The sequence below is a fragment of the Spea bombifrons genome, chromosome 8 (assembly GCF_027358695.1).
Source record: "Spea bombifrons isolate aSpeBom1 chromosome 8, aSpeBom1.2.pri, whole genome shotgun sequence".
Classification (NCBI taxonomy): domain Eukaryota; kingdom Metazoa; phylum Chordata; class Amphibia; order Anura; family Pelobatidae; genus Spea; species Spea bombifrons.
Window position 1 is genome coordinate 5,911,344 of NC_071094.1, and position 18,282 is coordinate 5,929,625.

General features: G+C 39.2%; 1 protein-coding gene across 1 annotated transcript in view; it reads right to left on the reverse strand.

Annotated features, from left to right (window-relative positions):
- Positions 1–17,745, reverse strand: part of LOC128503273 (protein GPR107-like) — a 52,770-nt gene extending 35,025 nt beyond the window's left edge. The window contains exons 1-14 of the mRNA XM_053473319.1: positions 17,632–17,745; positions 16,379–16,504; positions 16,158–16,208; positions 15,477–15,562; positions 15,196–15,307; positions 15,055–15,081; positions 14,666–14,713; positions 14,458–14,568; positions 14,000–14,133; positions 13,499–13,574; positions 13,207–13,280; positions 12,836–12,953; positions 11,688–11,818; positions 11,505–11,548 (exon numbers count right to left, since the gene is read on the reverse strand). Of these exons, the coding sequence (XP_053329294.1) occupies positions 11,505–11,548; positions 11,688–11,818; positions 12,836–12,953; positions 13,207–13,280; positions 13,499–13,574; positions 14,000–14,133; positions 14,458–14,568; positions 14,666–14,713; positions 15,055–15,081; positions 15,196–15,307; positions 15,477–15,562; positions 16,158–16,208; positions 16,379–16,504; positions 17,632–17,745 (1,252 nt within the window). The remainder of the gene's footprint in view (positions 1–11,504; positions 11,549–11,687; positions 11,819–12,835; positions 12,954–13,206; positions 13,281–13,498; positions 13,575–13,999; positions 14,134–14,457; positions 14,569–14,665; positions 14,714–15,054; positions 15,082–15,195; positions 15,308–15,476; positions 15,563–16,157; positions 16,209–16,378; positions 16,505–17,631) is intronic.
- Positions 17,746–18,282: the final 537 nt, after the last annotated feature.

Below are 18,282 nucleotides of genomic sequence, written 5' to 3' on the forward strand. Positions count from 1 at the left end.
GGGGGCATATAGGGGGAATAAGGCATATCTGGGGGGCAGAGTAGCAAGCCGGGGGGCAGATGTGCATAACAGGGGTACAGGTTGGCAACTAAAAGGAAATAAAAACAAAAAATTCATTTTTCTCAATCAGTTTTTATTAAATATGAAAAAATTGTTTTACTAGTAAAACTTTTTTCTTATAGGGTAGTCTTTCAGGCTTTTTCTTTTTTTCTAAATTAATATTAAATTTTTGAGGGATTGTCTTATAATCAGGATCATCTAATAATTGAGCAAATACGGTAATTTCAACTAAATACTCCATCTCATCTTGGACCACTAAGCTATATTACGAGGGGCCGTTAGGGACATAATATACAACGGAAGATGGGCTTTCCATAGTAATGCAATTTTACCAAATTGTCAGTATGTACCTCTTGTTTAAAGTGTGGTGCCCCATACAGCTCAATGAAGAACTGAACATTGAAGAACTTTCTAAGTATAATGTATTATGATAGTGTCCAGGTTGTGTGTGAGAAGAGGTAATATAAAATATAAATCATTGAATATTTTCTTTAATGACACAATTTCTTTGTTGAAGGGTTGCTTTAATGGGGAGCATGGAAAGCACACAGAATTTTTGCCTTCTGCAGACACTAAAGATAAGTGAAGGTTTCACCCATAATGGTTTTAAGATGACACAATTCCCAAATAACACCCAGCAGTTTTTTTCTTTTTTCACATACGGAAATTAGAATACAGAAAATCCCCAAAACACTGCCGTAAATAGCAAATAATTATGTTTCGGAATTCACTATTCATTTCTAAAATATCCACTATGAATATTCAGCATATGGCAAGCAAGGCTTGTCCTATTGTTAAAGGTAAAGGCTAGATGATTCTGATAATGAACCACAACAACATATTCAGTTGCAAATGAATGGTTGACAATTAACGCTTTGGCACTTGCAAAAGTCAAAGACTAGGTAGAAGAATACGTATTATGTGCAGACAGTAACAGGAGTGATACATATTCAGGTATAAACTATAATTTAGAATGTGCTTTGATTACTAAGTGTTAGCTGGAAGTTACTCTTTTATATAAAACAATATTTATTTTTCATGAATTTTATACGTTAGGAATATTTCCTCTTATTTTTTTGTATTTCAGATAATATATTGAATAATCCCTGCTGGAGACAATTACATTTATACTTGTTTAACATCTGCATGAAGAAGATTGTAAAAAAAAAAAAAAAGTACATTCCCAAAGTTGTTGAAAACTAATTTGTGATCACATGGAAAGACTGCTGACCATTTCCGGGTATGATGGTTGTGACGTAGAACGCTGCACGCGTTGCGTTGCGTTATGCGTGCTGTGTAATACGCCTGCGGCTGGTGCCGACCGCTGGAGACGCATGAAGACGCTCGGTTTTCCCGGGTAAATGGTGTAGCTGCCAAAATGGAAATGGAAATCTAGCGCTTCTGAGTCTCAGAACTGCCTCAGGAGAGCGGACGGTTTCAAAACAGTGGACCTAGCCTGGAGGAACAACCCGGTATTTGGCGTTTATTTACCCTTATAACCTTTACAACTCGGCGCATATCGCTATCTGCCTGGACGAAAGGAGCAGCTCATATGCTCATATGGCGTTTTAATGCTGAACAGGAGACTTTGATGCAGAGATATACGGATATACTCCTCGAACACGATTATAACCACGACTTAACTCTGCTCTGCACCGTCCGGCTCTCAATGCAAGATAAGTGACGTCTCTAATATATATATATATTATATACTATATATATTATTATTAGCTGAGATCCAAAGAAACTTTTGGAAGTATTAATATATTGCACTACTAACACACTGCACTACGCCATTACCTGGAGATATATATACCTACAATTATCCGGAGGCTTAAATTTACGAGGCCCCTGGAAATTTCACTGTTCATCACTGCTCATCATAGAACACTCTGTTTTCATTGAACTGTTGCAAATTTTTTATCATTTTGAAATATTCTCGGAATTAATATGAAATAATATGAATTAAAGTGAAACAAATTAAATAAAAGACAAGAGGTATAAATCTTAGGAGACTAAGGAATATACGAGGAGGGTGCTAAGAAGTTAAGGAAAGAAAGGAGATAAAAAGTGAATAAAAGGAAAAAAAAAAGGGAGAAAACAACAAAAAAAAAATAGAGGAGAAACACCATATAAGAAACCAACGGCTACAAACGGCTTCAGAATATCTATAATTAAAGCACTAAGATGCCACCAAAAAAAGATAAAGACAAAGACAGAGAAAGAGATAGAGAAAAGGACAGAAGATTGAGTCATGAAAAATCTAAAGTTCTAACTACATATTATTCTCCCAAATCGACTCTCACTACACCTATATCCAAACATCCCTCAAAAGACTCCCCGGACATATCAGTTGACTCCTCTCTTGACACCTATTCTGAACTCCCACAAACTGAATTAATTAATCCAATCAAGATCAACAATATAAGTGATTTATACTCTAAACTTACTATTGAGATGAAAACTAATACAATCTCTTTGAAACAAGATATTGCATCAATTTCAGAAAAACTTATCTCACAATCAAACTTAATCCAGGCACTGCAGGACGAATTAGAGAACCTTAGAATGGAGAATAGTGATCTTAGATCCAATTATCAAGCTATAGAAATGAAACTAACACTTTTGGAAGATAGATCTAGACGGAAAAATTTGCGGATACGGGGGATACCTGAAGAAATCACTAACTTGGAGAAATACTTACAGGATCTTCTATCAACTTTTATTAAAGAAGACAGTCTAAGTCATTTCTTGTTGGAAAACTTTCATAGACTTCCTAAACCAAAAGACCTGGTCATCAGCACCCCAAGGGATGTAATAGTCCGTTTCAACAATCTATATATCAAGAATCTCTTTATCACACAATTTAATAAAAATTCTGCACAAAGTGTGCAATATAAAGCCCTGAAACTTCTCCCTGATTTTTCAATTGCAACACGAAAATTTAGAAGCCAATTTTATGAGGGCACTAAGAAACTCCGCGACCTGAACATCAAATATAAATGGGGATCACCCCTTAAGCTGATTATAAATAACGAGGGAGAAACGCTAGTATTTAATAAACCTCCAGAACTTGAAGATTTTATATCTACATTTTCCCAAAAGAAAAATACCTTGGAGGGACGATGACGGCAGCTATTCCATTATGAATTGAACTTTTTATAGATAATTATTTATTTAATTTATTTATCTTTCTATTTAATTTTTTTTTTTTTTTTTTTTTTTTTTTGAATTTAGGACGTTAGTCACTTTAAATTAAGAGAACTGCTACATTATTTGCCGATTTGCACATTTTTACCTATAATTGCACGTAATAGGAACACATTTGGAAAAACCTGAGCTTTCTAATCTGATATTGATTTTGACTAGCTGATATATTATGAATTGAATTCCACGTAGATATATTTATTTATATTTATTTAAACTATTTATAATATTTATTTTTATTATATATATATATATATATATATTTTTTTTTTTTTCTTTTTTCTTTCTTTTTTTCTTCTCTTTTTGGACACTTTAAGTCACTTAAAGTCACTTTAAAATGATGTGTATCTGTATACTCCAAACTATTTAAGAGAATCTGTATGATATCGGTAGCTTTGCACAATTTATACTATAAATGTATGTTTTAGAAACACATAGGGAAAACTAGAAGTTTTTTAGGTTTATATTAACAATGAATTTACCACAAAATAATGAAGTGGCAGTACACTAAACCTCGTTAGCACTTTATATTTGCTTATTTGCACTTAATTATTATCTATAACAATATTAGCACTTTATATTTGTTTACTTGAATTTAATTAATATTTATAACAATGTATCTATTTGATGAAATCATTTACTGACTGTTTTATCATTGATTAATATTATTAATAATGAAAATATTATATAATAATCAAATTATGGTACACTATACACTTTAGACACTTTATCCTGTTTATTCCACTTAACTTCACTTATAATAATTAATGTCCAAATTTATTAATAATGAAAGTAATATATAATAGTGGAGTGGCGGTATATGATATGCCTTAAGCACTTTATTTTTTTCACTTGCACTTTACTATTACTCAATAATTAAAAAAAAAATAAATAAATAACCCTGAGGAAATATTAATGAATTTACCATTTAGTAATGAAGTGGCAGCAGACTAAAACTTGTTAGTATATCTGCACTAAACTATTATCTACCATAATGCTATTTATCTATTTAATCTATACTTAATTTTGTAACTTATTCATTAACAATGACCACTTTAAATTAAGAGAACTGCCACTTCAACTGCGGTTCTATACATTCTCTTTATAACTGTATGTATTAGAAACACCTCAGGGTTTCTACTTTATATTGAATTTGATTATTTAACACATCATGAATTGAAATGTACGTAGATCTTCAAATGCTCGCTACTCTAAACCATTTAAGAGAATCTGTACGATATCGGTAGCTCTACACAATTTATACTATAAATGTATGTTTTAGAAACACACAGGGAAAATTAGAAGTTCTTTAGGTTTATATTAACAATGAATTTACTACAAAATAATGAAGTGGCAGCACACTAAACCTCGGTAGCACTCTATATTTGCTTATTTGCACTTAATTATTACCTATAATAATATTAGCACTTTATACTTGTTTACTTGAACTTAATTAATATTTATAATAATGTATCTATTTGATGAAATTATTTATTGACTATTTTATCACTGATTAATACTATTAATAATGAAAATATTATATAATAATCAAATTATGGTACACTATACGCTTTAGACACTTTATTTTGTTTATTGCATTTAACTTCACTTATAATAATTAATGTCCAAATTTATTATTAATGAAAGTAATATATAATAGTGGAGTGGCGGTACATGAAATGCTTTAAGCACTTTATTTTTTCACTTGCACTTTATTATTACTCAATGATTAAAAAAAAAAAAAAAAAAATAACCCTGAGGAAATATTAATGAAATTACCATTTAGTAATGAAGTGGCAGCAGACTAAAACTTGTTAGTATATTTCCACTAAACTACTATTTACTATAATGCTATTTATCTATTTAATTTATACTTAATTTTGTAATTTATTCATTAATAATGATTTATTTATTATTTATTCTTATTAATATTATTAATAACGACTTTATTGAATAACAAAGCAAGGGTTGCATATATTTCTTTAGCACTTTACACTTGTTTATTTCTATTCTTGTTTATTTGCACTTAACTATTATAGGTGGTACACTAAATGCTTCTAGCACCTTACTTGTGTCTATTTGCACTAATTAGTATTTATAATAATCAAAATATAATAAATTTATCAATTAGCAATGAAGTGGCAGTATATTAAAATTCTTTAGCACTTTATAAATATTTATTTTTATTTAAGTATTACTTATAATATATTTTATGGATGAAAAAATTTACTCATTAATACTATTATCGACTGATTAATCTTAATAATAACGAGAGTGCCACCTAATAATGACGTTTTAGCATCACTTAGTATCCTGCTTCTGGTTATCCGTATTTAATATTATTGATAATAATTTATTTACTTATTTAATTTATATATTTATTCTTATTAACTTATTTATTACTATTTACACTAAAACCTGATTTATAATATCTTGATGAAAATAGAAGTGCACTAATCAATTAATTAATATACAAAGATATAATTACATTACCTTAGTATATTGCATTAAATCATTTTTTTAATAAATATTACATATGAACTTATTTGGTTAAATTTACTTAAGATTTATTTATCTTCTATTACCTTATTTATTAATTAATATTGTCAAAGGACTTACCAAAGTTAAGTGAAAGAAAAAGTGATGAAAACCAGTGTGGAATGGGTATACAGAGAAAAAATAAAGAATACTTCCCTTTATGATGTATGATTCCCGGATACTCGGCTGCAACCCGTACGAAAACACTCTCCAGGTGTTTCAAAATAAGGACAAAAGAACGCTATGGGGCGCTCGTGTATACCGGTTTTAAAATGAAAGAAAAAACAAGAAAAAATATAATTGTGTAATATTCAACACAAGTGCTGTCGCTGTAAGTCTATATAATGCACTTACAGTGTTCACTTGTATTCAGGTTTCAATAGACCATCCTGTCTTCCGGATGTATATGCAGTGAATATATGTAAAAGAGCAAAGAGACAAAAATAGGGACCCCAATGGTGTATTATCATGCACTGTTTGTAACACGCAAATACCAAAATGCACTTACACTTTTGAGGGAGTTTTTTAACCCTTACACGTCAGATGTCTTTTCCTCTGTTCCTCTTGTGGTGCCTTCCAATGTTCTGTGTACATGGGACCAAGTCCCAAAAGCTGAATCAGGCTAGAACCACTCTCTGGTATAGTGTAAAAGCTATTTATTCAAGGCTAACATGCCAAAACAATAAAAAGTATTCACATACATCCACCAAGGGATGCTTTAAAAGTAAATAAAAAGTCTGGGTAAAAGAATAAGTAGAGCTCTGTAAAATCCTCGACGCGTTTCGCCAGTTCCGTGGCTTCATCAGGAGTAATCTTCGTTGTGGATGCGAGGTCCTTTTAAACTATGCGCGGCGCCATCTTTTTTTGCCGGCGTCTGACGTCAGTGCGTTCCTCGTCATCATCTCGTCCGTCGCGTTATCTTCCCATCTGTCTTCTACTCTTCTGATGCTCCGTGGGATCCAGAAATAATCGGTAGGTAAGTAAAAACATATGTTAATAATTCCGTTTGTGAACGATCGGATAAACCGATCGAAGTACTCATTCAGTGGACATCTGATATGCATAGTGGGTGCCTATAGATGCCGCCCATACTGTGCATTTGGTGATCAAGAACGGGCATAATGTGGAGAGAAAGGAGCAGAGAGGGAAGGTGACTAATAAGGTATAGCCTTCAGTTTCGTACATTATATTTAAAAACGTAATATATAAAAAATATAATATATAAAAAAAAATATATGAAAAAAAACGCCCTATATAATAGCGATATAGACAGGTAAAAAAGAGAAGAAAACCTATATGGACCAACTGCATGTGGTATGTATTACTGTTATGGTCTATTCTTTTTCAGGGGCAATGGACATGAAAATGTGGAGAATCGGGGACAGTATGCTGAATACAATTTGTTCATAAATAACGGATCAATAGATCTCTATGCTGTTGGTAATGTGTGGTCAATATTGCCCTAAAGTAGCAAATGATATTGATGTAAACAGATAGTATGTATATATATTTTCTTAAATAATAAACCATATATATGCAAACAAATGTGTCCTGTATATTTCTTAAGACAAAAGATCAATCAATGAGAGTATTTATACTGACATATGTGGACTGGTGCCTTGCTATTTTCTCTGTGAATGTAGGGATATATATAAAAAAAGTGCAATGTAGTAGAAACAGATGATGTATGGAACATGGGATGTTCCCACTTAGATATTTCCATAGGAACCATATGTAATCCCTTATATGTTCTCACATATACGTGAATATGTCTAGTTCCATATTAAGGCCACCTTTTTTAAAGGTTTTCAATTTAAAAATCCACTCGGTCTCCCGTTTGGACAAATTCTCTACAGTGTTGCCTCCTCTCCAATTTGGGGGTACCCAGTCTATCCCCATAATTTTTAGGGACTCTATTGAGTATTTAGGACATCTATTACAGTGTCGTGGGACACTATGTTTTATATCATTTTTTCTTCTATTCCCGAGGTGTTCTAGCACCCTCTCCTTCATAGGTCTTATTGTCCTCCCCACATATTGAAGACCGCAACCACATTCCAATAGGTAGACTATATTTTTTGTTTGACAGTTGATAAAATGCTTTATGATGTACGTTTGACCCGTTGCTGTACCTGTGAATTCATTGGTTTTTTTAGGTAAAAAAGCACACATTTTACAGTGGCCACATTTATAGAACCCATTCGGTTTGCTGCCTATGAGTGTTCCAGGTTTCTTCATTGCTACATGTTTTGGTAGCACACTCGGGGCTAATATTGTTTTTAATGACCCTGTTTTTTTAAAAATGACCTGCGGTCTATCCGGTAGTTGTGTGCCTAGGACCTCATCATTTTTTAAGATGTGCCAATGTTTGTTTATGATTTTTTTAATTTTATTCGCTTGGGTGTTATACTGGGTACAAAATGAAAAACTGAAATCCCTTTCCTGAAGATGTTTTTTTGGCTTATTCTTATTGTCCAGAAGTAGTTGTCTGTCTACTGCTTCTACTTCTAGAAGACTCTTATTTAATATTTCCTCCGGATAGTTTTTCTCCTTAAATTTCTGTTTCATTTCATTTGCTTTGCTTATAAAATCCTCTTTTCTCGTACAATTCCTTGAGATACAGAAATGGAAGATTATGTTTTGTTATACGTTTGTAATGGTCAAATTTTATATGTAATAAAAAAAAAAAAAAAAAGAACGTAGCTTTTTTTTGCTGAACACAAAAAGGCTGAATTTGTTCTGGGATTTGTCGGGTATACAGACAGACAGCAAACATTCTGAGCTCCAAGAAAAGAGGGACTGGCCAGAGGAAACAGGGACACTTGGGCACTATGTAAACTAATATATTGCTCCAATACTGTTATTTTCTTACAGTCTGTACATTCGAAGGCTCGGACAGACTAAGAGGACCAGCTGCATCAGGGTAAAGAGGGCTCGGCTCGCAAGCTTACAATCTAGAGGATACTTTTATTGAAGCCCAGGAGGAATCCAGAGTTCTATCCTAAAAATAATTCTCCCGCTAACGCTCCGTTAACCCCGCGGCATCAGACGGGCTCGGAATATATAATATAAAAGCAGGGTTTGATTACACACAGCGCCGACAGCTTCTGGCGACGGTTTTGGGCCAATGTAAGCCGGCGCGTGTTGGGTTGACGTGCGTAAACACCGTGTTCCCGGGGGCCAGATCAACAAGCAGGCCAGATGGGCCGAGTATTTCCCCGACCCTTATATAGACAGAGGGCCGCGGAGGTATGCGAGGGAGCCGCGCAGCTACCTAAACGGAGATTATTAATTACAAACGCAGGCAAACAGACCACGCTGTGATGTGATGGGGGGGGGGGTGAGGCTTGTACAGAAGATCGAAGTGAAGGAGTCTGGGGAACGTCACCCACTGTCCTCCGCCACCCAAAACTCACAGCCGCTCAACTCATAAGAGGCCACTTGTCTGCTGCAAAGGTGCCAATTGTCTCACTTTAGTTTGAATAGTCCTGACAGTGTGATTAATAGTCGTACCTCCCCATGTGTAAAAAATGAAGAAAAGAAAATGGGGGGGGGTGTTTATCCATCAAAGAGAGCATTCGCAGGAGAGCTGCAGTTTCATCAATCACCTGATTGAACTACGCATGATCCGGGGCCAGCAGAAATGGCCCTTTATAATGCATAGTGGATTTAGGGTGTTGAAACCACAACTCACCTGGAGACGCCGCCAACTCCTAAGCGAATAAACCCCTTTTGATGATCCCATGATGAAATGTAACCACTGCATGAATCCGACGACACGCTGCTGCCGACGTCACTCACTTTACAGCTATAGCAGTAATTAAAGCGACAGCGATACTGAAGCATCTAAAGCCGACGGGGCCGACATTTTCTGGTCGCCGACCAAGTCCTAGCTGTCGTCCGATTGTCTCGACACCAGGAAACCGATGACGTTACATTGTATCTCCAGGGAGAAATAAACCGCTCGGTAACGTTAACCCGTTAAACGATACCGATCACCGCTGCGCGGAAGGCCCTTACACGCAGCCCTCTAATTGTAAGCAGTGCATTTTATAATTAGTGGAAATTCTGGATTCTATCCACTAAATGTCTTGGTGTATTTGCATAAATTACTGCAATTTTACTAATCACGTTGATTGTACCGAGTCAAAGCATTAACCTTGAACGCTCGCTACTGTGAAGTATTCCAAACGCGGGCTCCTAGCTGGCCCCCGAGGCTAGAAACCTACGTTAATCGATTGGACGAGGCACTTGTCCCGTGCGTTACCTTTTAAGAAACCCTACATATTGTTTTAATATACCGGATATAAACGTAGAAGGGGTTTTAGGATTTTCTCGTGCTCCGGAGAATGTAGAACTATCGCCAATAATCTCATTTACCGATCTGGCGTCTGTGGAGGATCGTGCCACCAGCTGGCGGTATCTCTGCTGCTTGGGCTGCGATTCCATCTCCAAGATAATTACTTCTGAATTGAAGGTCCTCGCGGTGCTGCGGCAGCGCAGGCACAGATATAAGCTAGCGTCCGTGATCAGAATGCATGGCAGGAGCGAGAAAACGCTGGATACCTGAGTGCTTTAACTCCATTGCAAGAAAACGCAGCGGTGAAAGGGAATTAAGGAATACCGAGGGGTGTCTATTGTCACGGACTGTTAGAGACCCCCAACATATGGCTGGTCAAGAAGAGATTTAAAAGAAAGAACTGGCGGTACGCTGGACTAAACAAACAGCACCAGCTGGACTAATGGGAGCCTTCTGTACGTTTAAAACCCTGGCAGTAACGTATTATCGGAGGCTAATCTATTAAAAAGTCGCCGTGCCCAATTTACATTTCAATAAGGAGCCGCAAAGCACCTTCTATCTGCGAGGTCACGCGTGTCATGAAACAAAGGGGCTCGTATTCAATACGAGATGGGGGGAAGGGTACAAGAAACTTCTGGGAAGTCACGGATAAGGGTGAGCGCGTGTGTGACGGGCGAGTTCGAGGCACAGATGGAGGCAACGTGGAGACAGAGGGGTCCGAGGTGATGTCTAATAATAAGCGACGGATAATTGGGTTGCTACGTGGTAAAACGGATCAGTACGTCTTATTGCTTATCATGTATCTTCACTAATAAAGAGGAGACTCTCTAGGGGGCTAACGATTCTTACGAGTTGCCTTAATGCAGACAATTAAAATGGGTTAAGTGGAAAGTTCCTGCAGAGGCCTTGATAACGCGTGCAGACAGCATGGGGTCTCCTTATATAAAGAAACCGGCCACTGCGGGAGGCAACATGCCAACATGCGCGCAAGGTGATTTACGAAAACCCTCTTAAACGATACTTTTCCACCAAAAACTAAACACTGCAAAGGCGGCAGGTGCCAGTGTGTTTGGCATTCCCAGACAGGGATGTCGAGGTGCTGACGTGCTCAGCGGCATCTGGGGGGATCGCGGTAAACAAATCCACATGCATTCAGCAGAGTTTAGTTTAGCATCCTAGGAAATATAAGCAGGTTGATTTATTTCAAAGGGAGCCCTACATGCGCAGTAAGCGCCATCATCCTACAATTTGACTGTCTATACATTTTTTTTGTTTTGAACACTGCCATCTGGAGGGAGAGAAAGAGAAAGAGTGTCACGTGGGAATTTATTTTGTAATATAAGATATTTTCTTGGAGAGGGGCGAAAAAGTATAAAATATATATATAGTATTGCCTCACCTTTCCCGTCTGTAGCCGATGCCTCCTGTAGATGCCTGATGGACCTGTTAACAATAAGTGAGAAGGGAATATTCAGGGGGAAACACAACTAAAGCGTTTGTGAGCCTGCATACGAGGAAAAACCAAGTCCGCCTTTTGCAAGTTGTGATCAGGGATTTAAAACGCCAAAGAACGTTTTCTTACCATATAACCGGGAAGAGGATCGCTCCGCAGAACAGGAAGTCCACGAGGAACAGAATCTCCTTCCACAGCCCGTACTCCGTCGTGCCTTCTTCTGTGAACTCTATGACGATGTCAAGCACATTGGCCAGAACCTGCCAAATTCAGAAGAGGTATTGGCACCGGTTTATTATATGAAGAAGAAAAAAACAACAACAACAACAACAACAACAACTTCACTGTGAACCCATTCAGAAAAATCTCGATAACTGATAAGTGAATCTGAAAACACGCAATATCAAAAGGTACTCGGGCTTCTTAAAGCAATACTTATCACTAGCATTTGGGGTAATGATGGAACGTGCTCATCTCTTAAGGAATACAAAGGGTTATTTGAATGCGTTTGCAGGTCTGTGCAGTAAACAAAATAAAAAACACCCAACTTTTTTTTGTACAGCTAAATCACCCTTTGGTGCTGAACCAGCCTCCCATAGCAGGGAAGGCTGCAGGCGTGAAATTCGCTCTTCCCAGTCCCTGCGTCAGCGAATGAGTCACCATTGACTGTTTTTTTATTGTATTAGAAACCCAGAGACACAGAATAAAATGGATTTTAATGACTTCACCGTATCCCCAGCTGTGCTCACTGAGAAAAGGCTCAGCATCGATATAAAACGTCCGATTCATAGCATTCTCAGGCATGGCGATGGCGTGTCACGGCGGTAGTAACCCGTAACGTGTGCTATTCACCGCTTGCTGCATCATAGAGTTGTACGGTTCACCGATCATGGAGCTACTTCCCAAAAGCACCACACATTCACAATGGGGTTATTCACTAAAGGGAGAGTCGTCACCACTTCTCTACATGATAAGAAAGGCCAACATCAGTGAGCTTCTGCTGCCGGCAGAGCTTGGCTAACCCTGTATAATGCATAATGAAATCAGTGAGAATTCTTCACCCGTTGAACTTTACATTACACAGGGCCAGCTCAGCCATTCTAGCTGCAGAAACCTGCCACTGTCAGCCCTACATAACGAATAGTAAAACTCTACCAAGTCCCCATTCAGTGAATAAATGCCGTGGGGGCATAATATATTGCATTGAGATCGCCAGGTCTACACAAAGCAGAACACGGAAGCGCAGAAGGGGGTATTGGGACCCGGCACGTCCTCACCTGTAGTGGAATAACGATCAGGAAAGTCTTCTTATCTTTGTCAGATAGGATGTGTTTCACAAGGGCCCAGCTAGTTCCAATCAGTGCAATTGTGATGAAAAGCAGCGATCCTTTCAGTCTGGAAGTCACAAGCAATTGCACAGCTAAGAAATCTTTAGTGTATCAAGTCAGGCAATAAAGACAAATGTTGATTTTTCCGTTTTTTTTTCCCTGTGATAATTTTGAAAGGCTTTCACCTTTGGGGGAACGCATAGACACACATACTAGTTTCTCTTAAAGGAACACACCAGCCGACATATCATAATGCATGTTTGTAGAGCGCAGGTGTCAGGGGCTATAAACCTATAAAGTAAGGAGTATTTGACACTTACAAGTGTGTGATATAATATACCACAGCCCACCCTTCGATCGGGTACCCCTGAGAAGAAATGTAGTGGTAGTCGATCTGAAAAAAGAAGGAAACCAAGATATTTACATCATAGCAGTTCATAGAAACAGGGAAATTGAGATGCCGTGCTCGGTGATATACACAAATGCTGCGTATAGGACACAGACGATAGGTGAGCAGCAATAAATACGTTTTCTAAGCTTACGGAACCGTGTGGTGTAATTAATGAAGAAGAAGAGAAAATGATAACGTGGCGGTGGGAGGCGTATACGTACTGCATGAAACACCAGCGACAATGACTTTGTGAAAGGCAGCGCTGCCATCAGCCAATGGATCTTGAAGACATCGCTCCTAAAGAGAACAACAGGTTTGTTGATTAATATAAGGTTCTGTCCAGAGAAATGGATCAGCGGCAGAGCACTAGCGTCATCCCCGACGAGACATAAACATAAGTGCACCCCGTTGAGTTACGTCGCATCCTTTCCTGCTCTTCATAGTTAAGTGGAAAATTGGGAATCTCTAAAGGAGTTGCCCATTTCTTGGGAATCCTACATTCAGAGGAATTGCTGTTAACGCGTTAAACCGCATGCTCCCCGCATGATTTTCTTTTATTCCCATTTGTGTGGTTCCATTTAGACAAACTCTTAAGAAGTAAATACATTTAAATGAGGCCATTTCTCCATGATTAAGGATTTATTTCTGGGAAGGGCTTGGGCATCCAGCAGTACTTACACTGCCCCCCCCCTCCCCCTGTATACCAGTAGCCAATTCTATACATGCGCTTCCGGAGGATCTGAACCCAGAGGACTCCTGCCAAAAAAAAGAAGAGCGCCATACAGATGTAAAGCTTAGGTAACGGAATCTCATCTGCTGAAAGGTAACTTTCTGGATTCTTGTTGATAATTTCAATCTGTAGGGGAAGACCAATCGCAAACGGTTAGAACTGCCAACAATTATATAGATGCAAGGATAAAAAACGTACAGCGGCAAGTGTTACGCACCCAAGTCCTATTTCCATGCAGCAAATAAAAGAGATCTTTAATTTGGGAGCTATAAGTTAGGAGAGTTTTAAAGAGCTGGAGAACATCTAGAGAACACCTTTAGTTTTCAGATAACAAAAACCCTAATGCTTTCCGCAGAACTACATCCATGATGTCCCGGCAAGCAGCGGAGGCTGGCATAACCTGGAAGAGTTTCTCAGGGAAAAGGAAGATGAACTAAGTCAATCACTCACATCCAAACTGAAGAGGTGCTGGTCTCGGACTGAATTTCCAGCTCCCGCACAGCTGTGGAAGTAAAGGCTGTAGAGTCCCTCCAGCTCATTGGAGCTCACGTTAAAATCAAACTAAAAAAACGTAAAAGAGGCAAAGAGGGGAGATTACTCTCTGGGGCCGGCTAAGCAACGGCAGGAACCGGCACAACTGAACAAAGCCAATACCGACCTGGAATGATGCTACACCCTCCTCCACCTTCATAGAGCGATACTCGTCCTGAAAAGAAGAGTCAAAAAGCTGAACACACATCCATGGCAGCTTTTCGTATGAAAACACAACCCACAAGCACCTAAACGCAAAATATATTGGCTTTGGCCATTATAACACTAAGTTAGGCAAGCCCCATATTCAGATTAACTATCCTCCGTTGTAGATGTACATTTGCATACAAAGTCCTAGAACAATAACCCAAAAATAGGGTCCTATTGAACGAGAAACGCTGCTAGAAAGAAAAAAGTTTTGCCCCAAACACACATATATACTTACTTGTGTTTTTACTTTAATTTCTTTGTTAACTTTTTCTTTCTTCTCTTTGTCTTTCTCTTTCTTGTCTTCACTCCTGGCCTCTGGAGCTGCAGCTTTACCTGAAAACCAAGAAATTTATAGATGTGAGGTTTATGAAAATAAAAATGATTTTCTTTACCTGTATCCCTGCGGCTCTTCTGGTTACCAGGCTGACCAGGTGAAGGGATTTTTACCGTGGCGCTTTTAACGGTGGGACTTTTGGTTGCCGTCACGGTATCTTTAACCTCTGGAAGCGAGACAATAATGTTTGGCAAGCTGATGCCGCCAACGTTCTTGATATGGACACTAAATGTAGAGAAAAAGAAAAAAAAACAAAATATAAATAAATATGATAAATATGTTTTATAGGCATAATCATTGAAAGTGTGGTTAATCCCCCTTTGATTCATTGGAACTATAAACGATAAGTATTAGGGGAAAAATAAATCTGCTCAAAATAAGCAAAGCTGCTCACCGTTTGTTGGTAAAGTCCAGTTTCAGCAGCGTTACGGAAACGCTCTCTGGCGTATGCTTCAGGATGCAGTCCCGCACTTCCTCATCCTACGAACAAATAAACGCGTAAATCAGCCCAAAATATACCGCGTTGGGAATCAAGACATGCGCCTCTCCGCTTCAAAACGGGTACAATGAGGAATATCGAATGTATATTTGCAGAGAACCAGGAACCAAAACTAATCTACTTTCCCTTGGTTTCTATCCAATCCTGCTTGTGCGTCACATGACAATTCGGCATTCCCTGAAAAATTTGGAATGAAGCAAAATTTTATATGATTGAAGAGCGATTTGTGGGGTGGGTTTGAGAATTCAATGCGGATACCTGTAGCGCTACAATTCCTCACCCCGCATGCATATTATATATATATACATACATACATATACACACACACTTTAAAAAAAATTCAATAAGAGTAGGATCAACACAGTAGGGACACAATATGTATATAGGTTGAACTTGATGGACTTTGGTCTTTTTTCAACCTTATGAACTATGTTACTATGTTACTAAGAGGAATTGATTTATGCGCTGGGCACGGAGGTACCTGGGCTTAATGAAAACACAGAACCCGGTCAATGTCTCAATCCTGGACCAAGTTTAAAATCCTGTATATGAAGTTTCAAGTTCACCCGCACTTACCAGGTAGGTGGAAAAGCCATCGTTCTTTGTCCTGTCCAGGCTGAATCCAAACTAAAAAAAACAGGAATGATGTTAGTGACAATATATACACTACTACTCAAAGGTTTGGGGTCACTTAGAAATCCTGGTTTTTGAAAGAACATTCTGTCCATTAAAATTACATGAAATAGTGCGGTGGGTTCTCTGGTCGAAAGAGGGGGTGTAGATCTCGGGTCACTCACCGTGCTGTTGTCTAGTTTTGAGAGATCCGTGTTGCTTTTTATTGAGAGGCTGTTAACCTTCACGCTCATAGAGCCGTTTTCATAGAAACCAAAACTGTTGAGGTGGACCTTCTGCCGTATGTCGTCCTGAGTAAGGAAACACATATGAGTGAGAGACCCCGCGCCGCTAAAATAAAGTACGCTGCTGCTTAATCTTTATACAGCAAGATATTTAAAATAAAAAACAGAGCGATCGGCCATAGAAATCGGGACTGTAAGTGAAAACCCCATGAGCATTGGCAAGTATGAAAGCCTCACTGCTGGATAACCGTTACCCATCGCGCTTCACATTTACTTTATCAAGGTTAAAACCTGACCTTAACAGAGGGAAGAGTAAAACTTCCTTACAGGTGTCGCTGAGGAAACTTTTCAGTTATCAAGCAATCTCAATGTTGAGAGAGAAAAATAAATAAAAGCGCGGTCACCATCTGTGAAGCGCTGTCACCCGCGGCCTACTCTTATTACATTCTTTCCACCTTCTCGGATATTTGCCCCGTCGCTGTCATCACTCTCTTCGCACTAAACCTTCTTTTACTCCCTACTGAGAATCCAGCGATGTCACCACCTGATCTCTCACACCTTCCACCAAGTCACCATCTACCAAGTCACCGTCTACCCATCGCTGCGCTGTCACTATCAGTCAGTGCGGTTACCTGCTGTCACTTTGCTGTCACCCTCATCTCACTGTCACTCTCCAGCCTCTGTCCATCTAGCTGTCAGTCTCAACTCCTGCCTGACAGTCTCATCTTGCTGCCCTCTTCTTGCCCCCCACTCCCAACTTGCTGCCCTCCTCTTGCCCCCCACTCTCACCTTGCTGCCCTCCTCTTGCCCCCCACTCATCTTGCTGTCACCCTCTTCTTGCCTCCCCACTCTCATCTTGCTGTCACCCTCTTCTTGCCCCCCACTCATCTTGCTGTCACCCTCTTCTTGCCCCCCACTCTCATCTTGCTGTCACCCTCTTCTTGCCCCCCACTCTCATCTTGCTGTCACCCTCTTCTTGCCCCCACTCTCATCTTGCTCTCCTGTCACTCCACCTCTAGTTATCGCCCCCTGGCTGTGACCCCCTCACAGTCTTCTGTCAGTGACGCATTTAGTTTTCCGCGACCGTTTATGTCACTCAGACCCAGCAACTGCCCACTATCCAGGATGTCCGCCTTGCGATATCTCTTCCGCCCCTCAGCCTAATAACCCCCAGCCGGCGCCTCCGCACTGACCTTCAGCGTGAGGTGATGAATCCGAGCCCAGGACACATCGCACAGCAGCAGCACCAAACCCCACAGCACCACCAGGGCCGAGGCCCCGGAACAACCGTCACCCCGCAGCGCCATGCTTATTCCAGCATCAGCATCCTTCTCACCTCTGGGAACTGGAACAGCGGTTGGCCACACTTTCCCTCCCCGGTCACATGACCAACCGCTCTCCTAGTAACCGCAGAGCCTCTTCTTTGAGCTTGGTAACCGAAGCGAGTCTGCGTCTGATGACGTCATGACCATAGACGTCAAAATTGAAACTTTCTAACTTTCCCCCAGTATGGGCGCTAAAATCCATTAAAGCTGCTGTTCCAGCTGCTCTTCTGAATGTAACATTTTAGTAGTTAATGTTATTGTTACAATACGCCCTCTTTTCTCCGGCCTCTTTGTCTTTTTTGTGCTAAAAACAATTCTGGCAAGTGTTTTTAAAATGTGCCAAAATGTCCGGTGTTGCTGTAAGGTGCTCGGCCAGTAGAGGTGAGACGCCGGTACTGGAAGACTACTGCGCAAGCGCTGGTCCTTCAGGATCACAAACTTACGGCTCTGCTGGGTGCCATGTCTCTAATCCGGGGCCGTCTGGAGGCATGTGGCAGCGGCACTGAGCAGCCGAGCCGT